Here is a 27,589-nt window from a genome sequence, read left to right as displayed (position 1 = left end):
GTGTAAGTATGCCTTCTTATTTTCAGGAAAGGGGCATCAATTGTTCGTTTCTGTGTACGTTCTGGACAAAATACTGTCATTTCGTAGCCTTTATTTCGACTGATTTACCTTTTCCATATTTTTCTTCTCAGAACTCGATCTTTTAAACGAGGGATCGTTCTCATACCAGTAGTGACACATTCAACTTTCATGCTGACATAAGTTTCTCTTATCTGTGACTGCCGGCTAAACACATAAAAGCCACCATATTTCATTCCGCTGAAGTTTTATGATGTAGATTTGGATAGATCAAATACTCTGACGGTTCACAAGCGATTGTCTGTGACTGTGTAAAGGTTCTTTGCCACATTTAGTCAATGGTTTTATCTGTAAAATAAAGGTGACATGATATCAGTCAAGCATGACAACAACCGTGCTCAAGAATGTAAAAATCGCTGCGAATGGCACAGAGCAATGATTTTTGGACAGAGGGGAAACAGTGAATAATTAAGGTCAAAGATTTACTCTGTCGACACGTTAAATATGTCTCACTGAGAATACATTATTCTATGCCTCTCACTTGAAACTAACTTTGGACACAAAAATCATGAATGACTAGTGTTTTAAGGTTTTGTTTCACAAAATGACACCACCTAGAGTAACGTCAGACTCGCTCTTTCAGAAACGATGACGAAAATACACTTATTCATCTTTTTCATGATTTTAGTCATATTGGACAATTTTGGAATACTTTGACTGACGCTATAAGTGAACAAACTGATTTTACAGGCACCGTAAACCCTCAAAAAGACATGGCTTTGTGGTCCAGATAACGACATAAAATTATTTATGTTAAGAGATGCAAAAAATAAATTCCTCTATTTACTGACACGTTTGTATAGAATGTCCAAAATATCGAATACAACGCTAATAAGAGAGGAAAACTTAACACCCGTACGTTAAGAAATGGATTAAAATCGTCAAATTATCGGCTCATAAAACGATAACAAGAATAATCCTGTAGACTGCAAATCTTATTTTTAGAATTTTTTTCCTGCGCCGACTCCGTAATACTTCACTTCATTATAAACGACGGGAGAACAAACCATCCCTGAATCTAAAATGTTACTGTCATCAATGCTAATCATTATAGTCTAACATTCGTTGTAATCATTAACCCGATAAATTCCTTGTGACGTCATCACTCTGCACACCTCAATCCACGCACTATTTTTTGTCTTAGAGTGTGACTGACGACATCGTCTAAGACAGACCAAGATGAGAGGATCTAAGTTAAATCTAGCGGAACACATGGAAGATCCTAGTGCAGAGTTCCATGACTCTGATAAACCTTCTCAAAAGGTGAGATACCGTCATTTTAAGTTTTGTCGTTTTTAAGTGTATGGTGTACACCGTTACAGACTCATTGTAAATGTCAGCTTCGGTATCTACTTTGATAACATTCTAACATCTCTTACAAATTCGCAAAACCCACTCTAAAATCGACAGCATCATGAAAAAAGTATTATTAATAGACAATCCGAATTGGAGGAGAAAGAGCGCATTTTTACAACATGTGTATCGAAATGTCCGCAACAAGTTCTGACGTAACATTCTGATGTCGACGCATCTAGTTCAATAAGAGCAGATCAGAGTATCTCTGTTCATCTCACAGTTTAACTTCTAAATAATACAATCCAGAAAAAGGAACAGAACTGAACCAGCTCGATTTTATGGAAACTTACCAATTGTTGAAAGTGCCAACGAATAGACTTGTTTGCATTATAATTTATATTGAAAACTCTTTCTTGAATTTTTTACGAATATCTGCTGTTATCCACTGCCTGGAAGGTCTCTGTTCCATATTCAGTCAACGTGAAATGTTTGTAGACGGGACATTTATTGTTAACTATTACCGGATGAAAACCATAATTCAAGATGGCTTTAAGATACACGGCTTTTATGGGATCTATAGCTTGGCTTTCGTATCCCATACCAAGATCGCCGTCTTTGCCGGTTTGTTGATAGTCGAAAAACTGACACTGTGCTCATGCGCGTTCACGTAACAATTTTTAACCAATCAAAATTTGCAATTTAATCACTCCCTTGACCACACCTCGTCTAGCGCTTCGCAAGTCTAATGCGGAGCAAAGTTGAAACTGGCAAACTATAAGGTCTATATTACGTAATCAATCAGCGGTGTTCGCATTTGATTTGAACTCGATTCATATAAGACGAGAGAGAGAGAGAGAGAGAGAGAGAGAGAGAGAGAGAGAGAGAGAGAGAGAGAGAGAGAGGGGGGTTTATTCTGAGACAGAGATCGACATCGTGTTGTTGTTGTCGATATTCCTTCTCTAAATCTTCTGCAGGTAATACACGTACAATCCAAAGTTTATGTAAGTTTTTTTGGTTAAATCGTCAACCAAGAGTTTCGTGTTTGTTGGAAAGTAATCATTAACTTAAACTGCCTGGTAGAAATCTAACGGTAAGCCGTTAGTGCAAATAAAGTGGCATTTTTATCGCTACGCACTCTGTTCTTGAATTTGATTGCGTAAACCACTTCAAATAAACTCTATGTACCACACCATACACTGAATACCTTATCAAACAAATTTAAGGTCATCTGAAAATTTAATCTAAAACTGTAATCAATTGATAAAAATTAACGGGAAGACAATATTAAAAGTAGCTACCTCGACTCCAACCTCTAACATATGCAATTAGACACAAAATCGTTTGAGGAGATTTTGACATGTTGTGACACTACTCTTTAGTGTCTCTGCTGTAAGCGATTTCGGTTTCATCCCTCTGCTTGGTAAGATAACAAAAAGTACCCTTGCCAACGCCGTGTATGTCATCGTTAAACTAACGTGGTCGATTTTGTCGGAAAACTTGTTGCACACATCTCGACCAGCTGAAAAACGCGCTAAAATTTGCAGTAGAGTTTATTAGTTCCCGACAGAAGAAGTGGACGTCATTTTAAGACTATGAAAGGAAACCTGTTATAATGAAAAACATCAAAGTGTTCATAAGAATTACATTCTTTCAATGCTTTGTAAACGCACTGGTTTTACTTGTTCAAAATACTGAGACGGGTTCTTTGCAACATACACCGTTGTATAACCATCAAATATTGCCTCTACCTTTAATTGATTGTATGTTTATATTACAGCGTGGTCTAACCTGCACTATCGCGTTGGCTACCTTGGTAACGACATTGGGTGCATCCTTCCAGTATGGTTATGGAACAGGTGTTTTAACAGCCCCATCACCGGTAACAAAATTTTAAATGGTTTTCTCCACGCCATGCTTTCAAATTGCATTGGAGAGCGAGCGATGTTTATATATGCATGACTTGGCAATAAAAATATGATGACGAGTCGGTTTTTAGAAATGAATTTGCTTGAGTCAACATATACATAGCCTTGATTCAAGTCTGTGATTTAAGTCGTGTTCGTGTATTTGTGATGATTGCTAGAAATTCAATTTCCTAGCTGCATGGCTTTAAGCCCAACTGTGCAAACTCCACTATGATTGGTTCGCAAAGAAGTACAAGTAATATTTGCACTTATGAAACTCAAATAATTTTACAAATATACGGCACGTTATTGTAAACGATCGAGACGTGTTTCCATCTGCTAATTTGACCGAATTTTGCCGTAAAAGAAAAGAAAAACATTTCCAAATCCAATTGCGTTTTACAGTACGTCCATACTAACATTAATAACATTATAGGGCATTTGATACAGTGCGTCCATACTTACATTAATAATATTACAGGGCATTTGATACAGGAACTGTGTATACACCGTCCCTCCAATTCTCGGTAGGTCATTGTGTTGGATGAATTGTATCGTTTCAGTTTATACAAGACTTCTATAACCAGTCCTACACCAGATATGGTGATTTGAGTACAGTCACACTGGATATTTTATGGGCAACTACTATTTCAGTATACTGCGTTGGTGGCGCTTTTGGTGCATTGGCAGCTGCCCCTATCGGTGATATACTTGGACGGTGAGATATAACGCAAATCGGAAAATATATTGATACCAACCGTGGCAACAATAGCAACATCAATGCCTAGAAACAGAGAAGGGAACATGTGTTTATTAAACACAGTAACAATATACATATCACTTTGAGATCAATTCCCTTAGTACGATGTCGACATCTTTTTCTAAAGTTAACGTAACTTTGAACTACAAGAAACACTTACAGAAGACAAGTTTAAAAGAACGCGTTTCTTTCTTTCGTTGTCATGCTGACATTAAACTTATGTAGTTATTATGCATTTGCTACAAGTTACCCTCTCATCAATGCACCGAAGTCTTTGTCACTGCGTCATAAGGAACTCATCAAATCAAGTTAACATCTACACGTACGTCTTACTGCGGAGGACAAAATGTTTACGATAGCAAAGTTGATAAGTCCCTATCAATATCCACGCAATGTTCCTATCTCCCCCAGCAGACAGCGAGGAACTTAGACTCAACTTAGACTTGTGGTTACTGAGTGTTTTATCTTCCCTCGATCTCCGTGCAATTCCAAAGTAGGCAACGCTGTTCAACCTCGGAGAGTAATTTACCACCACATTTTCACGCGGAGTGTTACAAATAATAAATATATTAATAACCATACGGGATGTAAATAAATGATTGACACACATGATTATCTATTTGAATCATTTCAATAAACAAAGACTGTTATTAGAATGGTTTCGACTCAGAGTAAGGAAAGTGTACGAATATCGAGGGATGATAACATACTCAGCAACCACCAGTCAAAATCCCTCGCTGTTTCCGTCGGCAGATAGGAACATCGCAAATGATATTGCATTGCATTGAAGGGACTTATCAATTTTGCTATCCCATCAAGCATTTTGTCCTTCGCTGTGAGAGGTGACCAGCATCTCAATCTAAAAACGTACCTATTGACAAAAATGATTAACATTACCTTTTCATTATCCCCAAAACAACAGAAAAGGTGGTCTGCTGATAAACAACATATTTGGTATCTGTGCTGCCTTGTTGTTTGGTTTCTCAGAATTGGCTGATAGCTTTGAGATGATAATTATCGGCCGAGTGGTCCTGGGGTTTTATGCAGGTACTCTTGTTAATAATCTTGACTGGTAGCCTCATAAAGAAAATACACATTGTATTCTGCAACTTCTTTGATTCATGCGGGGAACTTAAAGAGGACTGTAATTTATTTGCTTTATCTAAAAGCAACTGGCTAACTTAATAAAAATTTCAATGGAAAGCAAAAGACTACCACAGTGTAAACACTCAGTGCCAATAAGGACTAATGCCAGAACTCGGAATTGACGACTGGTTCTTTAATTCGTTAAACTTAACGGAGCTTCAGCTTCAGCTTCAAGGCATATATAAAGTTTTTGAGGAGACAGAATCGTCGTCATACGAATATTATTAACACAGATATTAATTTCTGAAGGGATTTTGTTGGTATTAAATTTCTTTCAGTAAGGATTTCATGGAAGTTGTATTCTTTGTTGGTATATATGTCCCTGTATCTATGTGCAACAATCCCTGTAAAGGAATAGTGCCTCTGCAATTTGTGTTTTTCTCCATTATATAGGCATGTCGTTAACCTACCATGTACATACATTAGTTATGATAAATAATCGGCAATACCTAAAGAACCGGATGATAACCACGAGAACTAAAATTTTACTCTTTTCACTAACACAGGTGTTGGCATAACGATCGTTCCTATCTTTTTGGCCGAAATTTCTCCGAAAAACCTACGTGGGGCCATCGGCAACAACCATCAACTGGCTATCACTATCGGTATTCTCGTTGCACAGGTTAGTATTCTCGCGTGATTTTGAAACATCACCATTCAACATTTAATAATGATGTACACTATAAATAGACTGGGTAGATATATTACGGTTTTGTATCCCATTGTTTGCAAGGTACTTGGTATATTTGCGTTGAATACTGAAGACACGTGGGTTATTCTGCTGGCCATTCCTGGAGGATTTTCAATCTTGATGCTGCTCTTCTTGCCTTGTTGCCCCGAGAGTCCTCGATGGTTGCTAGGAAACGACAGAAACCTCGAAGGGGCAGAGAAAGGTAAATCAGTCTTGTTTCCACGATGATGATGATTATGATGATGATGATGATGATGATGATGATGATGATGATGATGATGATGATGATGACGATGACCATGACCATGACGATGATGATGATGATGATGATGATGATGATTATTACGATGCGCGATAAATTTCATTGCTCATTCACCGTTATCTAACACCGCCGTCATTGATGTGACTATGGCACTTATTTATGGTGTCTTGATTATAATAAGCAAACTTTTTAAAAGCTTTAATGAACATAAATCCATCCTTTTCTGGACTTGACCTGTTAAATTTTAATATTTGACTGGCGAAACGTATGGGTTTTTTTGTTTCTGCGAACTTGTAGCTCTGATAAGATATTTGAGCACAGATGACGTCACCTGGGAGCTTAAGGACATGAAGAAAGAATTTGCAGAAGAGCAGAAAGAGGCTGCTGTTGGAGTTACAGGACTGTTCACAAACAAGAATTACAGAAAACCGCTGATTATCAGTATATGCATGCACGCTGGACAACAATTCTCGGGAATCAACGCGGTAAGCTAATCTCTGGGAGCTGGCTATATCTTTCAATTATATCAGAATTGTCAATATGTATGTCAAATTTAAAGCTCCAGTGGCTATATTTCGATATATTTTTTGGTATTTTTGTTCTTTCCGAAAAATGCATTTTTGTTCAGCTTCCAAAATAATGTCGAAATGCCTAGCAAGCTACAGTTTGCAATACTAAAGTTTGCTTACTAAAGTTGCAATACTCTTAAAAAACTTATCTTCGTTTTATATAACTTGCGTTCAAGTTTCTCTAACCTTTGGGGTTTTTTTGCTAAAATTTACGTTTTTCAAACCCACGTTGCATTTGATAAGCAAGGTTTGTATCTTTAAAACTTTCATTGATGTCGGTCAAATCGGACATTCTTACAAGTCACGTTACTCTTGCATTCTGCAATTACACTCCATAATACTTGCTTTCGTCAAATAACCTTGGAGCCAGAGATGGCGATACAGTCTAAGGTTATTTTGCAGACGCCACCAGTGAAGGGTCTGTGTTTAACACAGCAACAACAGTCAGGCCTGCCCGGCCCTGATACTGTAGTCAGTGCATTTTTTTGTGTTCTCTTTACGAGTCATATCGTAACTTTATACAAGACAAACGCTGGTTTGAAGAACTACATCGTAAATATGTGTAAGAGAAATATAGCTTTGCAGAAAATAAAAAGAAAATAGGGTTTTTTGTAAAGAGTACTGCACATTTGGCTTAGTATTCAACTGGTCAGTGCAACCTGTATGTGTGTCTAAATATGTGTGTATTTCAACACACTCCATTCAGATGAACATTTAAACTTACAGTTATTGTGATAGGGATAAACAGATAATGACACCGCCAGCTTGAGAGAAATTACTCACGTTATCTCACAATTTAAAGCTAACATGAATTTAGAACATCCAGTCGCCGTGTTCACTGATATCATTGTGAGATCAGAAAGCGCAATAATACAATGAATAAAGTCATGAAGTCAACAATTAAGAAGCAATCTATTTTCCTGCAAATGTTGCGAACGTAATTGGCGAGATGTCAATGTATTTTGAGAGGAACGTAGGCAGACTGTTCACAATGTAATAGCTGACAAGTATATGTATTTGATTTGATGTATCACCTACATTATTGTGCTAATACCTTAACTCGGCGAAGCTACAGACTGAGTGAAGAAACAGCGCCTACAATATGCATGGGGAGCATTGTTCTTTTTTGACAATAGCAATGTCCGGATACAATCATGTAGGAATATAAAAAACTGAGCCCTGTGGATGTAATGGAAACGTTAAGAAGTCAAATTCTTGGTGTTTAATCGAGGTCAGAGGAGAAGAAGAAAACGTTTAATACAACAAACTGTGGGAAACACATGAAACAAAACTACTGACAAACTGTACTTGGACTACGGAATAAAAAGTACAGACAAAATTACGATAAGTGATTAGCTTGTTATATGAAATTGAAACGGTCACAACAATTATACAAAGATTGTATCCGTGTACTAGTTATTTTATCAGAAAGATGCCAGCAAGTGTAAAACTCCCCAAAAGACATTGGCTTGCATGGATTTTGAAATGTTGAAATTTTTAGTAATGTGTTCGTCAAAGATTCATTTACAGTAGGCTGACACCAAAACGAATATACCCAGCTCCGCAAAATTCATACATGTTCGTGAACTGTTCACGTCTTTCAAATCATCAGATATTCTTCTATGCCACTGAGATATATCAGATGATTTGGCCAAATAACGAAGATGCAGTGCTGTATGCCACAGTTGGTACAGGTGCTATCAATGTGCTGGTCACCATTATTTCTGTGAGTAGTGATTCACATATACAGTAGAAACTAAGTTCGCAAGGATTTCTTCGAAATATTGTACATTAACTGCTTCAGAATTTACTGATGACCAATGACGTTACTTGCCAAGGATATAGATTCACACAGCGATGCTGACAACAGAACTAACATACAACTCATGGGTGACTTATATGGATAAACTTTCAATTGAGACCCGCATCCGCACAGGAAAGAGATACCACATCGTACTGCAGTCGATTTTTACGAAGTAATCGTTGGTTGATAAAGTTGATCACCTTTAGATGCAAATAATAATCCTGAATAGTGTTATTTATGGTAATCATAACAAACTTAAGATAATTGAAGTACATTTACATCACAGTCAGGAGAAATAAGCGCTTTTAAAAATTGTGTGAAAACTCGTTTTCCTGAGTCGATTATTGTTCTTACTTTCAGATTTTGGTTGTAGAGAAGGCTGGACGACGAGGACTGTTGCTGTTTCCATTTCTTGGAATGATATTATTTACTGCTCTCATAACAGTGGCGTTAAATTTGGCAGTAAGTTCTGACATATCACAAAGACAAACATAGAAATTCATTGACAGACAATGTGCTACTTACAATGACATTAATTCGGTAAAGCAATTTCGCTGTATCCAAATAATCAGAAAGAGGCTATAGTGAAAGTAACAATTTGGACACAGTCTCATCAAATCCACAACCTGGGTACTGCCCCCTCCCATTAGCACTAATGTCAGATGTCAAATGTCACTGTGGCCGGCCCAATAGGTCAATATTTTTACGAAATTTCTGTCTAAAAAATCTCATAATCATAACTGTTTGTAAGACAAAGAATGCGGAACTTAATATTATGACCAGTAAAATAGTATTGAATAGAAATAATCGGCCTAATTATAAAATCTGCCAGCCCATTAGCACTGGCTAGTATAGGTTGTTGTCAGCCTGCTTATAATAAATTCCAGGCCGTAGGTACAGACGATAACATGGATTATAAAAACTTCCACTCAGTGAGCGCAAACGAGTATATTAATGTTAGTTTTGCCATTTTTCCAACTTTCTCCTAGTAATTCTTGACGTTACTGAACTTGAGTAGAGCGTGTTGCCGGGAATCCATGTACTCCGTCTAAATAATTAATAGAATACAATGACAGACATGCGATGTCATGATAATCTTGGTGTTATAGATGACATTGTAATCCAAACTGTATAAATGTGTATCGAGAAGGGATACAACAGATTCCTTTAAGTTGAGAATGAAGCGAATAATGAAAAAGTTAGTGTCATAGATAAACCAAGCATCATTTACAAAACTCAAATACTGTAATTCCTTCATCATCAGGTGTTAACGAAAATCCTATTTTTTCCGTTATCTTGCAAGGACCCTGCCATCAACGATCCCTGGGACTATGTCAGTTTGGCCTGTGTCTATGGATACATTGTCTGTTTTGCTATCGGACCGGGTAAGACAACATTTTCTCATCTGTCTTGTCTATCTATCTATCTATCTATCTATCTATCTATTTATCTATATATCTATCTATCCGTCTATCTGTCTATCTATCTATCTATCTATCTATCTATCTATCTATCTATCTATCTATCTATCTATCTATCTATCTGTCTATCTGTCTGTCTGTCTGTCTGTGTGTCTCTGTCTCTGTCTAGCTGTCTGTCTTCCTATCTGCTTGTGTCTGTAGATTATAATGGTTTATGGAATGCTGATAAGTGGAATCATGAAAGAAATCTGTGTATGTATTTATCGATTGATATAAGTATTTCATTATTATTTTACCGCAGGTCCAATACCATTTGTGTTGGTTGCTGAAATCTGGTCACAAGGGCCACGACCGGCAGCCATGAGTCTTTCCGTTCAAGTTAATTGGTGGAGTAACTTTATAGTAGGACTCAGCTTTCCTTTCATACAGGTAACGGTCGTACACCTCTTTGACTGCCATATCCCACATCCCCTGAACTTTTCCTTCAGAATGTCAAAGTTTAGACAGTGGAGGGGGGGGGGGAGAGATCTTCTCCCTGTACTGTCTACAGTCAAAGTAATGTGTTGTGTGTTTGTATGGTGTATTGTTTCACCGTGTTCTTTTTAGTGCGAGGAAGAACGAATCGTTGACACTAAAGTATAATTTGGGGGAATGAATCATGACAAGTTTGAAGATTGAAATAAATGGCATAAGTCCTTATTGTCACAAAAAAGTAATCTTTTTGATCAAACTTCAATTGGTCCGCAAAGATCGAAACTGAATACTGCAGCTGAACGGGTGTCGCATTACACTACGTAAATCTTATATCGTTTGCATTTGTTTTGTCCTGTCCTTCTTTATTTGTATTTATCTTTAGCTGACTTTTTTCGGTACAAAACGTGCGTAGGGTGTGATGACTGTCAATGATCAGCAGAGGACAGGTGTGCCCGATAAAGTGCTGGGAATATTCCGTTCATAAAGCACATAAGTTTTAATGGCCATCGGCGGGCAGCAAGCTATAGATACGCCAAGAAAATGTCTGACAATCTTCCGTTCCAAAAGTGGATAACGAAACAGTTGTGGTGACAATCTTTGGTGCCAAGAGTGCGTGCACTGAAATAGCTGTCAGCAGGCAGAAAAATAAGCTTACAGGTTAATAGCCCTGCGTACAGGTCTGTGTGTTCCCGGCGTTATACGGCCCCCACCACAGCCCTGCAACGGTCTATGGAGATAACTGGCAAAAAACGGTCTTTTTGGCCGAAATTCTGCTCTATCGGGGCAAAATCCTTTCCCTGCCTACCTTCAACTCCAATCCGACCCCAGAAAAGATACGATTAACTTCTCCTAACGTCCAAAACCGTTCGTTTTCTGAAACATAGCGTACTCTACAAGTTGTTTACCCATGGAGATCGTCATTTTGAATTTCGCTGCAGAGACCCAGTTATCTCCATAGACCGTTGCAGAGCCGTGGTGGAGGCCGTATAACGCCGGGAACACACAGACCTGTACGCAGGTCTAGCGACGGCTGTGTCCACAAAAGGGTTGACAATGTTTCTTTGTAAAGACCGTGGATTTAGATATCAGTAGACAAGAACAAGTGCCCGAAGTGTCTGAACTAAAGTATAGTGCGTAAATTTGACTGAAGATGGTGAATGATGGCTTACGGCATAACCGGAAGACATCTCTCATCCTCGATAGGTATCGGCGGTGAATTCTTTTGCTGATCTATTCAAGTCAAAGTGTGTTAAGATAAAGACAAAAATGTAAAAATCTTATTCTAAGTCTACATTTACCGCAGATGGTAATATCCATACCCGCAAAACATCAATTTAATTTTCTTTTTGAAAAGAAATTTACCTTTCAATGAGTCAGCAAAAATTAAACGGCGGAAATACGTATTTATATGTGGGTGTGGCACTATTCTGTACATTGATTTTAACATCTGACCGGGGCAGTTGACCGCCGTGCTGATAGACGCTTAAGAAAGTCTAGTACTGCTCTTAGGTCGTGAAAGCACGTCTTGACAGAATGGATGTATAATGTTAAGCATCGGAAAATTGGCGACCAAAGTGCTCGGAAAAGGTTTGGCTATTGCGACAACTAAAATCGGCGATGATTATTTTAGAAAGTCGGGCGGCGGGAATTAGCGACAGGTATATCCATAAAGAGCTGACAATTTTCGGGACATAAAGTGAATAACCATGTCAGGCGGCGGGAGCAGGGTAACAGAAGTGTCCGGTAAAAGACTGACAATCTTCGGTACCAAATGTACGGATATTTGATTGTCGGGTGGCAGCGATTGGAAGACAGGTGGGCTAATTAAGGTTTCAAAACAAGGAATTGACCTTTTTAATCTAACAATTCTCCGGTGGTTAACAAGCTCAGAACCCCCGTAAATTGTACATTTTCTGAAAGCCTAGATATAGTGGAACATTTTGGTAACATCAGTGTCACCATATTTCACAAAAATTATCACGTGACAGGTAATTTGCATAACCATTCAAACATCAGTTTTCCCTATACGTTTTGTCTAAATTCTTCAAAATATCTGAATCAAACTTTCTCGAATGCAAACTATAACAACGCTCTTTCAAAATGTGTCTCAGATTTTCTATATCTTGCTTAGTTTTTCGTAGTACAATTTTAAAGAAATCAACTAGGATTAAATTCACCGCTCTGGATGTTTTTCGGGCATAAAAATTGTTTTAGAAGGTTTAAACAAATTCTGATGCAAACTTTGGAAGATCTTTAAAACAGCTTGCACTCACACACATTTCAGCCTTATAATTCAAGGCATTGAGTCAAAACATAGGGAAAACCGATTTTTGAAAGTTATGCAAATTACCTGTCACATGATAGTTATGTAAACTAAGGTGATACTATGGTAACCAAAATGTTCCCCTATATTAGGCTTTTCAAAAATATATAACTTACGGAGTTTCTGAGCTTATTAACCGCTAGAGAATCGTTAGCGTAAAAAGGTTAATTTCTTGTTTTGGAACCTTAAAGGGGAATCAAATTATCTGTACATTAAGTGCGATGATCGGTATTGCATTCAATGGGCAGCCGGGGACAGGTATGCCGGAAAAGAGGTTGACAATTCCCCGTACGAAAAGTGCGCAGATTGGAATCGCGGTCAACGGGCATCATACCATAGGTGTGCCCAAGGGTCAACATTTACGGTATCAAAAGCCCGTGGATTGCAGCTTCCGAAAGCTTTACCCAAAGAAGGATTGGCAATCTGCCCTACCTAAGGTCGGTGAAATTGAATGACTCTGAGCGGACAGCTTGCGGAAAGTGTCCGATTACGGCTGACCATCTTTCGTACCTAAAGTGCGGGAATTTTAATGGTCACTTACGGGTAGTTGTTGACAGGTATGCCGCAGCAGTACTACCAATCTCCCGACATAAAAGAAAATAAAGACAAAAATGTACAAATTTTATTCTGCGCCTACATTTGCCGCAGATAGTGATATCTATACCTGCCAAACATCATTTTAGAGTAATTTTCCTTTTTAAACGAAATTTAGCTTTGAATGATTCAGCAAAATTTCAATGGCAGAAATGCGTATAGGTGTGTTCATGGGTGTGACATTCTACGGGGATATCAACATCTTCCTCGGGGCAGTTGACGGCCATGCCGATAGGAGCTGAACTACTGCTCCTGCAGTGCTGAAACCTAGTCTTAACAGAACGGGTGTATGTTATTGAGTATCGTGAATTAGGTGACATATGTGCTCGATAAAGGTTTGCCAATACCTGCCACTGGCACTGAAATCCGAGAGGACTAGAAAAACGGGCGGCGGGAATTGGCGGAGAAGTAGCCGACAAAAAAGCTTTCAATTTTCCGCACATAAAGAGCGTGAATTGCAATGTCAGGTGGCGGGAGCAGGGTAACAGAGGTATCCGGTAAATGACTGACAATCTTCGGTACCAAAAGTACGGGCATTTGATTGTCGCGTGGCGGCAATGGACGACAGGTGCACCAATGAAAGGGGTGATAAATTTCCCGTACTTAAAGTGCGAGGATTGGAATTGCATTCAACGGGCTGCCGGAGACAGGTTCGGCAGGGAAGAGGTTGAAAATTTCCCGTACGAAAAGTGCGTAGTTTGGAATCGCATACAACGGGCAGCAGACGTCAGGCGTGCCCGAACATGGGTCGACATTTTCCGTACCCAAAGCCTGTGGATTGAAATAGCCGTCAGCGGGCAGCTGGCGGAAGATTCGCCCGAAGAAGTATTGGCAATCTGCAGTACCAAGGTCCGTGAATTTGAATGACTCTGAGCGGACAGCTTGCGACAAGTGCCTGATGAAGGGCTGACCATCTTTCGTACCTAAAGTGCGGGAATTTTAATGGTCACTTACTGGCAGTTGTTGACAGGTATGCCGAAAAGGTACTACTAATCTCCCGCCATGAACGTAAATAAAGACAAAAATGTACAAATTTTATTCTGTGCCTACATTTGCCGCAGATGGTGATATTTATACCTGCCAAACATCATTTTAGAGTAATTTTCCTTTTAAACGAAATTTACCTTTGAATGATTCAGCAAAATTTCAATGGCAGAAATGCATATAGGTATGTTCATGGGTGTCACATTATTCTACGGGGATATCAATATCTTTCCTGGGGCAGTTGACGGCCGTGCTGATAGGAGCTGAAGAAAGTCTCGTACTGCTGCTGAGTGGTGAAACCAAATCTTGACAGAACGGGTGTATGTTGTCGAGTATCGGGAATAAGGTGACATATGTGCTTGGTAAAGGTTTGCCAATACCTACCACTGAAATCGGCGAGGACAAGAAAGTCGAACGGCAGGAATTGGCGAGAGATGTATCTGATGAAAAGCTTTCAATTTTCCGCACATAAAGAGCGTGAATTGCAATGCCAGGCGGCGGGAGCAGGGTAACAGAGGTATCCGGTAAAAGACTGACAATCTCCGGTACCAAAAGTACAGGTATTTGATTGTCGGGTGGCGGCGATTGGACGACAGGTGCGCCAATGAAAGGTGTGATAAATTTCCCGTACTTCAAGTGCGAGGATTTGAAATGCATTCAACGGGCTGCCGGAGACAGGTTCGGCGGGAAAGAGGTTGAAAATTTCCCGTACGAAAAGTGCGTAGTTTGGAATCCTAGTCAACGGGCAGCAGACCTCAGGCGTACCCGAACAAGGGTCGACATTTTCCGTACCCAAAGCCTGTGGATTGAAATAGCCGTCAGCAGGCAGCTGGCGGAAGATTCGCCGGAAGGAGGATTGGAAATCTGCCGTACCAAGGTCCGTGAAATTGAATTACTCTGAGCGGACAGCTTGCGACAAGTGCCCGATAAAGGGCTGACCATCTTTCGTACCTAAAGTGCGGGAATTTTAATGGTCATCTAGGGGCAGTTGTTGACAGGTATGCCGCAGCAGTACTACCAATCTCCCGCCATAAACGTAAATAAAGACAAAAATGTACAAATTTTATTCTGTGCCTACATTTGCCGCAGATAGTGATATATAAACCTGCCAAACATCATTTTAGAGTAATTTTCCTTTTTAAACGAAATTTACCTTTGAATGATTCAGCAAAATTTCAATGGCAGAAATGCGTATAGGTGTGTTCATCGGTGTCACATTATTCTACGGGGATATCAATATCTTTCCCGGGGCAGTTGACGGCCGTGCTGATAGGAGCTGAAGAAAGTCTCGTACTGCTGCTGAGTGGTGAAACCAAATCTTGACAGAACGGGTGTATGTTGTCGAGTATCGGGAATAAGGTGACATATGTGCTCGGTAAAGGTTTGCCAATACCTACCACTGAAATCGGCGAGGACAAGAAAGTCGAACGGCAGGAATTGGCGAGAGATGTATCTGATGAAAAGCTTTCAATTTTCCGCACATAAAGAGCGTGAATTGCAATGCCAGGCGGCGGGAGCAGGGTAACAGAGGTATCCGGTAAAAGACTGACAATCTCCGGTACCAAAAGTACAGGTATTTGATTGTCGGGTGGCGGCGATTGGACGACAGGTGCGCCAATGAAAGGTGTGATAAATTTCCCGTACTTCAAGTGCGAGGATTTGAAATGCATTCAACGGGCTGCCGGAGACAGGTTCGGCGGGAAAGAGGTTGAAAATTTCCCGTACGAAAAGTGCGTAGTTTGGAATCCTAGTCAACGGGCAGCAGACCTCCGGCGTACCCGAACAAGGGTCGACATTTTCCGTACCCAAAGCCTGTGGATTGAAATAGCCGTCAGCGGGCAGCTGGCGGAAGATTCGCCCGAAGAAGGATTGGAAATCTGCCGTACCAAGGTCCGTGAAATTGAATTACTCTGAGCGGACAGCTTGCGACAAGTGCCCGATAAAGGGCTGACCATCTTTCGTACCTAAAGTACGGGAATTTTAATGGTCATCTAGGGGCAGTTGTTGACAGGTATGCCGCAGCAGTACTACCAATCTCCCGCCATAAACGTAAATAAAGACAAAAATGTACAAATAAATTCTGTGCCTACATTTGCCGCAGATGGTGATATATATACCTGCCAAACATCATTTTAGAGTAATTTTCCTTTTTAAACGAAATTTACCTTTGAATGATTCAGCAAAATTTCAATGGCAGAAATGCGTATAGGTGTGTTCATCGGTGTCACATTATTCTACGGGGATATCAATATCTTTCCCGGGGCAGTTGACGGCCGTGCCGATAGGAGCTGAAGAAAGTCTCGTACTGCTCCTTAGTGGTGAAACCAAATCTTGACAGAACGGTTGTATGTTGTCGAGTATCGGGAATAAGGTGACATATGTGCTCAGTAAAGGTTTGCCAATACCTATGTCAGGCGGCGGGAGCAGGGTAACAGAAGTATCCGGTAAAAGACTGACAATCATCTGTACCAAAAGTACGGGAATTTGATTGTCGGGTGGCGGCGATGGATGACAGGTGCGCCAATGGAAGGGGTGATAATACTCCCGTACTTATAGTGCGAAGATTTGAATTGCATTCAATGGGCTGCCGGAGACAGGTTCGGCGGGAAAGAGGTTGAAAATTTCCCGTACGAAAAGTGCGTAGTTTGGAATCCTAGTCAACAGGCAGCAGACCTCAGGCGTACCCGAACAAGGGTCGACATTTTCCGTACCCAAAGCCTGTGGATTGAAATAGCCGTCAGCAGGCAGCTGGCGGAAGATTCGCCGGAAGGAGGATTGGAAATCTGCCGTACCAAGGTCCGTGAAATTGAATTACTCTGAGCGGACAGCTTGCGACAAGTGCCCGATAAAGGGCTGACCATCTTTCGTACCTAAAATGCGGGAATTTTAATGGTCATCTAGGGGCAGTTGTTGACAGGTATGCCGCAGCAGTACTACCAATCTCCCGCCATAAACGTAAATAAAGACAAAAATGTACAAATTTTATTCTGTGCCTACATTTGCCGCAGATGGTGATATCTATACCTGCCAAACATCATTTTAGAGTAATTTTCCTTTTTAAACGAAATTTACCTTTGAATGATTCAGCAAAATTTCAATGGCAGAAATGCGTATAGGTGTGTTCATCGGTGTCACATTATTCTACGGGGATATCAATATCTTTCCCGGGGCAGTTGACGGCCGTGCCGATAGGAGCTGAAGAAAGTCTCGTACTGCTGTTGAGTGGTGAAACCAAATCTTGACAGAACGGGTGTATGTTGTCGAGTATCGGGAATAAGGTGACATATGTGCTCGGTAAAGGTTTGCCAATACCTACCACTGAAATCGGCGAGGACAAGCAAGTCGAGCGGCAGGAATTGGCGAGAGATGCATCCGATAAAAAGCTTTCAATTTTCCGCACATAAAGAGCGTGAATTGCAATGTCAGGCGGCGGGAGCAGGGTAACAGAGGTATCCGGTAAAAGACTGACAATCTCCGGTACCAAAAGTACGGGTATTTGATTGTCGGGTGGCGACGATTGGACGACAGGTGCGCCAATGAAAGATGTGATAAATTTCCCGTACTTAAAGTGCGAGGATTTGAAATGCATTCAACGGGAGCCGGAGACAGGTTCGGCGGGAAAGAGGTTGAAAATTTCCCGTACGAAAAGTGCGTAGTTTGGAATCCTAGTCAACGGGCAGCAGACCTCCGGCGTACCCGAACAAGGGTCGACATTTTCCGTACCCAAAGCCTGTGGATTGAAATAGCCGTCAGCGGGCAGCTGGCGGAAGATTCGCCCGAAGAAGGATTGGAAATCTGCCGTACCAAGGTCCGTGAAATTGAATTACTCTGAGCGGACAGCTTGCGACAAGTGCCCGATAAAGGGCTGACCATCTTTCGTACCTAAAGTACGGGAATTTTAATGGTCATCTAGGGGCAGTTGTTGACAGGTATGCCGCAGCAGTACTACCAATCTCCCACCATAAACGTAAATAAAGACAAAAATGTACAAATAAATTCTGTGCCTACATTTGCCGCAGATGGTGATATCTATACCTGCCAAACATCATTTTAGAGTAATTTTCCTTTTTAAACGAAATTTACCTTTGAATGATTCAGCAAAATTTCAATGGCAGAAATGCGTATAGGTGTGTTCATCGGTGTCACATTATTCTACGGGGATATCAATATCTTTCCCTGGGCAGTTGACGGCCGTGCCGATAGGAGCTGAAGAAAGTCTCGTACTGCTCCTTAGTGGTGAAACCAAATCTTGACAGAACGGGTGTATGTTGTCGAGTATCGGGAATAAGGTGACATATGTGCTCAGTAAAGGTTTGCCAATACCTATGTCAGGCGGCGGGAGCAGGGTAACAGAAGTGTCCGGTAAAATACTGACAATCATCGGTACCAAAAGTACGGTTATTTGATTGTTGGATGGCCGATTGGATGACAGGTACGCTAATGAACCGCTGTCAACGGGCAGCAGACTGCAGGCGTTCCTGAGTAAGGGTCGACATTTTCGGTACCAAAAGCCTGTGGATAAGATTTGCTTTCAGCGAGCAGCTGGCGAAAGCTTTACCCAAAGAAGGATAGGCAATCTGCCGTACCTGAATTTGAAGGACTCTGAGCTGGCAGTAGGCGACAAGTGCCCGATAAAGGGTCGACCATCTTCCCTATCTAAAGTGCGCAGAGTTCAATGGTCTAAACGGGCAGTAGCCGACAAGTATGGCTTTGGATCTACCGACCTCCCTTTAGCAAAGTAAATCTACATTTGCCGGAGATTGTAAAATATTTGCCAAACATCATTTTAAGGCCTATATCAATGTGCTTTTTCTAAAACGAAATTTAGCTATCAATGAGTTAGCAAAAAATAAACGGGAGAAAACCATATTGACAAGCAGATTTAACAGTGTACTTCGTGGGTTTGAATGTCTGCCTTGGGCAGAAGTTGACGACTGTGATGAAGAAGCTTTAAAAAGTCTTGTACTCCTCTTGGGCCCTGATACTGGTAAAGATAGTGCGTTAGTTTACAGGAAAACTGCGGGGACACGAGGTTGCTGCTGCGCAATGGTCTACGGCCGCTCACCTTGATTGAATCTCATGGGTGATTGTTTTGTTTTTGCAAAGACAACAAAACGTCCCGAAAATAAGAGACAGAGACTTTCTCGAACTTTCATGTGTAATCTTTCAACTATGTTCTTGCCAAAATCGAGAATAAAAGTCGGGGTTACGGTGCAAATTGTGTTAATAGAGCAACAAATTATTACCTAACATTTACCGATATTTGACGTTCAAAATGGCCACCTTTTTCGGTATGAGAGGACAGAAGATGGCAGATTTTTTATTTTTCGCAAGTTGTACAAAGTCTCATACTGCTCTTTGATATCTGTAACTATAAAATGGGGGTAAAATGGCAATGATTATTACGTTGGGTGTTGGGAATTTTACGATGGATGTGCCTGGTAAAGTGTTGGTAATCATTCACACTTCGGATTATAGGTGTGCCCGCTGGAAATCTTGATGTCCGATGTTTTTAAACACGGGCGAATCTTTTTAAGTGGGAACTGACAATGACCGGGGTTTATTGATACAGATATTGCAACTTGCAAGAAAGTATGGATGTAACCAAGAGATCGTAATTCACAGTGTCACCGCTGGTGAATGAAGATTTTTCGGACATTAAAACTTTTCCGTCCTCGTTTAGGATTTCAATCATCGTCCTTTGGCGTATTTTCTTGATATCGAAAGAAGCAGTCTACGGAACTGTGACTAGAGCAAGATTAATTACCTCATGCCTTGTAGCTTTGTTGAAATAGTTGTCATGAAACAAACTTGTTTGTTTTTACAAAAGAAGACAGCTTATTAGAAGTATTCATATATACATTCATATCGCTGTTTGCTCTATCATGTTGTAGTCCATTTTCCACATATCACTGAATACTCTATATGTGCCACACAATCTACAGTAAATATATACCATATTGTATTTTGCAGGGAGCGATTGGAGCATATACTTTCCTTGTTTTCATGTTTTTCCTTTTGTTGACGGCCTTTTTCACCTATTTCATGGTACCGGAAACCAAGAACAAGACCTTTGAAGAAATTGTAGCGTCGTTCCGCGTCGATAAGGATCGCGATGGTAACCTGGAAATGGCTGAAGTGAATGACAATGTTCACAAAGCATAGCAAACCTAAATGAGTACACAACACACTATAAGTAGATTCCTTTGAAAATACCGGCGGAGTCACTTTTTAAACTTTCTGTTTCGTCGTTTGTTTCATTGTATTATTTTACTTTGGGGAAACATACAATTTAAGAACAATGTCTGTTTGATTTCGAATTAACCTTCAAGCTACAACAAATCCACGGCGGTCAGTGACGATAACATGTCCGTCAGCCGAGCTCAGTCACGATACCATTGCCACAATTCAACAATACACAAAGTAGGCCTACATGTATCATTTATCTGTGTTGACGTGTACCGCAATGTCCTTGCCTATTGATATTTCCTTTGATATGTTCACAAACAGTAGCAGCTATTTAGGGACTGGACACAATTTACAGGGGGGGGGGCGGTGTTTTTTGGGGGTGGGTCGCCATTTTTCGCGCAAGCATTTTTGAAGGGTCATAAAATTTTGTGCAAGCCTATGGGGAGGGTCACCTTTTTTCATGCATCAAAGCTGAAATTGCATGTGCACGTTATGGAATACTGAAAAAAGAAAAATACCTCCTGGCACTTTCATTTTCTGCCATTACCATTTTCGGCGCTCCCTTCGGGCGCAAATTTCAGATATAATAAACAATGTATTGATGATCCAAGCAGCCACATTGATTTAAGTTGTCATGATTTCTAGTTATTCAACACTATTGTGCATAACTGTCCCCTATAATAACTCTCTCAATAACAATTCGGGAGATTACTTATTTGACATCATTCTCCCATTGACAATACATTGGGTATAGGTCGGTGTCAAACGTTCATGTCGCTGTATGTACATTTTTTATTTTTTGAGGACATTGACAGAATACAAACTGTTCAGAATAGTGCATAGTGTCATCAATAACAACTGGAAGCTTCAGGTCGAACAACTTTTGAATAACAATTTAGGATCAGATAACCTATGAGTTATTTGTAGTTTCCTCTTAGCCTACAATGTATAGTGAATCAACATTTTGGTGAAATTCCAAAATCAAATTTCTTGCACAACCATTGACTTGAAACCACTCTAGTCTAATCATGAATATTAATACTAATGATTAGGTGTACATAAATGCACAGGTTTACCAAGTTTTGTATTGGAAAAAAATTATTCATAGTTTCATCATAGACTGCCATGTATAGTGAATGGACATTTCAGTGAAATTCCAAAATCAAATTTCTTGCACACCCATTGACTTGAAACTACTCTAGTCTAATCATGAACATTAATACCAATAATCAAGTGTACATAAATGCACAGATTTTCCTATTATTTTATTGGAAAAAAATTATTCATACTTTCATCATAGACTGCCATGTATAGTGAATCGACATTTAAGTGATATGCCAAAATCAAATTTCTTGCACAACCATTGACTTGAAACCACTCTAGTCTATCATGAACATTAGTACCAATAATTCAGTGTACATAAATGCACAGATTTACCTATTTTTGTATTGGAAAAAATTATTCATAGGGTTTCACCATAGACTGCCATGTATAGTGAATCAACATTTCGGTGAAATTCCAAAAATCAAATTTCTTACACATACATGGACTTGTAACCACTCTAGTCTAATCAAGAACATAAATATCAATAATCAAGCATACATAAATACACAGATTTGCCAAGTTTTGTATTTAAAAAAAATATTCATAGTTTCTTCATAGACTACAATGTATAATGGATCCACATTTCATGCGAAATTCCAAAAACAAAGTTATTGTACACAGATGCACGTGTTACCACCCTCTTCTAATCAAGCACAATTATGTCAATTATTCAGGGTCATATATACACAAATAGTGCATATTTTTAATTCTGAAAAAAATTTTTTACAGTTTTGTCATAGACTCCCATGTATAGTGGATCAACATTTTATGCGAAATTCCAAAAACAAAGTTATTGTACACAGATGCACATTTTACCACCCTCTTCTAATCAAGCACAATTATGTCAATTATTGAGGGTCCATATATGCACAAATAGTGCAAATTTTTAATTCTGAAAATTTTTTGACAGTGTTGTCATAGACTCCCATGTATAGTTTGTCATAGACTCCCATGTATAGTGGATCAACATTTTGACAGAAATTCCAAAATCAAATATCTTGTTCACATGTGCACTTGTAAACACCCATGCTAATCAAGTATATCTATATCAGTTATTAAACATCTGTATATGAACAGATATAGCTAGTTTTATACTGGAAAATACACGTTCTTAGTTTTCTTATAGTCGACTACATGTATAGTGAATCAACATTATCGATAAAATCTAAAAATTACATTTTTTGTACAGGCATGCACTTTTTACCTGCCACTTCAAGCAAAGTACATTTACATGAATTATCACACACATATGATTTGATATTTCTTGGACAATGCGTTATATCGGCCACATTTTGCCTTCCTTTCGGAGGGGCGACTTAAAAAGTATAGCAAGTCAGAAGGGGGTCTTTAACACATTGCGGGTTTTTTTGGGGGGGTATTGAGTAACAGGGGAGGGTCACTTATTTTCATGCACGGATAAGGGGGAGGGTCACTAATTTTTGTGCATGAACTTTTGAAGGGTCACTATTTTTTACGCAGCGGTTTTTCGAAAAAACACCCCCCCCTGTAATTTATGTCCAGTCCCAGCTATTTAGTCCCGCTCAAGAAAGATAATGCTAATTGTACATGCTTTCAATCGCGTTGACTCGATGTGACGTTATCGCTTTGGGTGTTTTTTCCAATTTTAGAAGTAAGACATGCCAGTCTATGTTTTAACCCAAATATGATGAAGAAAATAATCCTGATTGCGTAGGTTTTTAGCATTTCTTATGTTCGGTGGCGATCATCATGATATTTAACCTAATTACAACTCCACTATAGCTATCACTTTTAATGTTTTGTTTTCAGTATTTTATTTTGTCTGTAACTCAGTTTCATGTTCTGTTGCCAAAGCGCGTCAAAATGTCTGGTATTCTATATCTGTAATGTCCAGTGTTTTTATTAAAAACTGAATCTCAGTCTCAACTTGAATTCATTGTCAGCCATGACGTCACATTCTGCACACAATCTGTGGTTCTTTCAAGGCCAATACTGTTCATGTCGATATTCTTTGGAGAGAAGTAAAAGAATATGGTCTTGATTTGTAGAAAAAAATAAAGACTGCAAATGAACATGTCGGTGAATACAATATTATTGATACACGCAATGATAACTCTCAATAACATCAGACTTTGTTTTATAAATAATTAGTCAATGTCCGTGACAAGATTCGTATAATTCTGTTTTGATTTACAAAATAAATAAACATACAGTATTCCGAAGAAAATGATTCTTGGAAGCACTCATTCAACGAAACAAAAGGTTGACGTATGTCTCATAGAGTTTTATACTTACTTTGCTTAGGGAGCCGTCATTATTTACGGCCTGGAGGTCAGAGGAATTTCGTCGGAAAGTCCGAAATTTCGAGTAACTCCCTCTCTAACTTTCAAATTTCGACTGACCCCCCTTAGAAAGTTGAATTCCAATACATGTATTTGTAAAGTTTACAAAATACAGCAATAGTAAAGACCTTTCAAATCTTGATGTACCCTGCTAGATTATCATCGGTTATATCATGGCGGTTGAGAAAGGTGAAACCACAAAAAAGAAATTCAACAGTCACAGCGAAATACAGATATAATATAGTATATTGTTTAATTTGGATGGGTATCATGACAGGGTTTTCACTAGGATATCTAATAGGGCAGAATTTGAAAGTACCGGGGACGAAGAACACGCGAGAGGCTGAGGGAGAAAGTATCAGAGGGGGCTATCCCCTATGTTGCATGAAAAATTTCGAGAAATTGATGTATGCAATGGTGCAGTCTGGTGCAATCTGAGAGGTGTTTTTGTTGTTATACCAAGAGCACCAGAGGGGCTCCCTTTCTCGTATCGAAAATTTTGAGAAATTGATGTGTGTAATGGTGCAATCTTAGAGGTGTTTCAATGTATTTTGCACTCGGTAAAAGTGTTTGAAAATGACATTGAACTCACTGATGGTTTTTATTGCATGCCTCGATGTGAGTGCAAATCAGTGAATTGATTTGAATAACAACATCCGGGGAGTTAGCGGGCCGGTGAACGATGTACTAACCGGTTCCCATGGTTACCCTGTCCAGGGAAGCCTTTCGACGTTTTCGACTTCAAAGTAGACGCTTAATTAACGCTATATGTAAAATATTCATGTGCGAACATCAATTTTGATTTTCATTAAAATCTGTTTGATGCTGGTTGATAATGGTAAAATTGTTTGAAAATGCCCTGCATGTAACTAAATGTCATATATGTAATAAAAATATTATTGCCTGAATACATGGGCTTATCTGATAACCCTTTCAGCTGGAGAAAATTTACCCTCATGGCGTCGGGCAAATTGTCACCTGCTCCTATGTATTCAGACAATAATAAGCTTATATAATGTTCCTGCGATAATAAAGGATGAATTCACAACAGTTCTGTTTTGTCGTAGATTCTGTGAAAAAAATTTGAGAAATAGATGCGTGTAATGGTGCAGTCTGGTGCAATCTGAGAGTCGTTTGCAATTGTCATTTACTGTAAAACTGTTAGCACAACCCAAGGGGAAGTGCGCGAGAGGAGATTACCTCCTTCAGGCATTGACAATTTTGAGATATCGATGTGGGCAATGGTGCAGTCCCAGAGGTTTTTCAATTTACTTCACACAAAAAATTGAGTAACCTCCCCTTCTTCATCTTCACATTTTGAGCAACCCCCTTGAAGTTTTCGCTTTTTTTGAGTGACCCCCTCACATTCCTCCGAACCCGACAGTTGTATCAATACAGAGATTGTAAATTATTAAGGTTATACTCATATCGAATATACTGTCATCTATTAATGGTTGTGTATTACGTATCATTCTAATTTTTTTTTTGGTGTTACCATAGTTAAACAGTTTTTGAAAAAGGCAACAGCCCAAACTGTCTTTTTAATGTCTGACCCCCTAACAATGTTGTAAGACTAAATCTCTTGCTATCTACCGACCCCCGTCAAAATGAAAGTTCCCTAAGGGAGCCGTCATTATTTATGGCCTGGGGGTCGGAGGAATTGCTTTACAAACTCCAAAATTTCGAGTAACCCCCCCTGCCAATCATGACGTGTTTGAGTAACCCCCCTCTGCCACAGAAATTTTGAGTGGACCTCCCCCCCCCCCCAAAAAAAAGAGAGAAATTGGGAAAGTTAAATATCTATATAGTAAAATGGATTGCTGCTGCGACATGCCCTGTACAGACCCTGATTTAACCCTGTGGTACAGGTCTGTGTTGGAAAGAGGTTCCATTGCTGTGACAGGGGCTGATGTACACGTCTGTATATAGTGCTCTGATGACATGCAGTATTTTCCGTAGGATTTTTTTACAAGAGGGGGGAAGATGTGGTGCGAAAGCTCCACAAGCGACCGCGCAATGGGGGGAGGTCGGGAGGGGGTGTCCCTTTCCTGCCGTTGGAGCTTTCGAAAAATAGAGATTAAAATGGTGTTATTTGGTGGCACTTGGGGAGTATTTTTTCAGATTTTTTTTTACAAAAAACTCAAAGGAACAGAAATCTGAGACAGTATTCCAAAATTTACATTCCAGTTCACTGATTTCAATGAAGATTACATTTTTTGAAAACGAAAAAATTGCGACAGACATACATTTATTCACATTTATTATTTATTATTATTTTCCTGCAATAAAAGATGGGTTTGTTGTCAAGGCATTCCACTGGTTTTAAAGTTTATAGAATCAGAACTAGCTTGCTTTACACATTTTTCCCTATCGGTAACCTGAACAATGTAGAATATAGAAAGCAGACGTTTCTCATGAATTTTCAGGCAAGTATATCAATCTTTAATCAGGAAATACTGAAAAATGTACTCAGTACTAGCCTCTAACATTAAAGACTTGCCATGTCGAATAGCTGATCATTCTCATTCTCATCTGAAGATCACAATAACGTGAAACACATAGTGTAATGAAATTTTAGTTTCTAATATATATATTATATATTACATATGTGTGTGTGTACATATACCGGGTATGAACATACATATCTCAAGCATACATATTGCTGTTCTTTACTATTATTGTTGTATTAATTCATAACTTCACTAAATGCTTCAGTACATATCAACAAAATTGAGTAGCCCCCCTCTTGTTCTCCACTTTTTATGCAAACCCCCCTTGTAGCTCTCCATTTTTTGAGTGACCCCCCCCCCTCAGATTCCTCCGACCCCCCGGCCATAAATAATGACGGCTCCCTAAGTTGGAATCACGTGGTGCCAATTTGCCAATTCGATTTGCTGGTAACATTGCACAACTAGAGGTTTCGTCTGTAAAGTCGCTATTCGTACTCGGGAAAACCAAATACAATTTAGTATTTTACCCCATTCGTAATTTCTATTTGCATTTATTGGTTAAAAATAATGTTGGCCGCAAAAGATACCGCACTGAACGTGTCATTCTTCATTGAGAAATAGAAGGCTAACAGAGCAAATTCAAGATCGAAATCGGGTCTGATTTTAATGTAAACGGTCAAGTGAACCGATGAAATCATGCCGAATAATGTCACGGATTGTTTTCAACGGTCTATTCCAAAAACGTAACAAATCAAGCTTTCAACGAAAACTTGAGTTATCCCATGTCTCCATTTAAAGCCAACTTTGCTGCATATTTATGTACACCCATGAAATATCTCAATGCTCCATCTTGTATTATATCACAGTTTTTAAACTGACCAAAGCCCCGTATCCCCGCACGGTAGTCTAAAATTGATATAACACAGGAATTGTACAAAGTAGAAAAAGTATTGTAATGGAAATCCTTAAATCTATGGATTTTAGAAATAACAGCTCCTAAAGCTCTTCCAGTTTACTACGTAAGATTTTGTCCGTTACTAAAAACTCATTGAAAACCACACCTATAGATTATTTATACCGAGACACTGTTTCTAAATTCCGTCCCGCATATTTAAAAACAAAATTTGACAGCCTGACATTTTTATTTCTAAAATGAACAATTTGTGTTTTGTTTTCTTTTACTACTGTACGTCATTTCTTACACCAATCTCCAGACACT

General features: G+C 39.3%; 1 protein-coding gene across 1 annotated transcript; it reads left to right on the top strand.

Annotated features, from left to right (window-relative positions):
* The first annotated feature begins 1,179 nt into the window (after positions 1–1,179).
* LOC139136566 (solute carrier family 2, facilitated glucose transporter member 5-like) lies at positions 1,180–23,510 on the top strand. Its single transcript, XM_070704305.1, has 12 exons — positions 1,180–1,341; positions 3,152–3,253; positions 3,842–3,996; positions 4,961–5,085; positions 5,691–5,806; positions 5,918–6,077; positions 6,435–6,622; positions 8,319–8,432; positions 8,871–8,972; positions 9,814–9,895; positions 10,233–10,360; positions 20,280–23,510. The coding sequence occupies exons 1-12, from the start codon at positions 1,258–1,260 to the stop codon at positions 20,469–20,471; spliced, it is 1,548 nt and encodes a 515-aa protein (XP_070560406.1). The 5' UTR covers positions 1,180–1,257; the 3' UTR covers positions 20,472–23,510.
* Positions 23,511–27,589: the final 4,079 nt, after the last annotated feature.

The sequence above is a fragment of the Ptychodera flava genome, chromosome 7 (assembly GCF_041260155.1).
Source record: "Ptychodera flava strain L36383 chromosome 7, AS_Pfla_20210202, whole genome shotgun sequence".
Classification (NCBI taxonomy): Eukaryota; Metazoa; Hemichordata; class Enteropneusta; family Ptychoderidae; genus Ptychodera; species Ptychodera flava.
The sequence above is the reverse complement of the archived record's forward strand: the minus strand, read 5'-3'. Positions and strand labels throughout refer to the sequence as shown.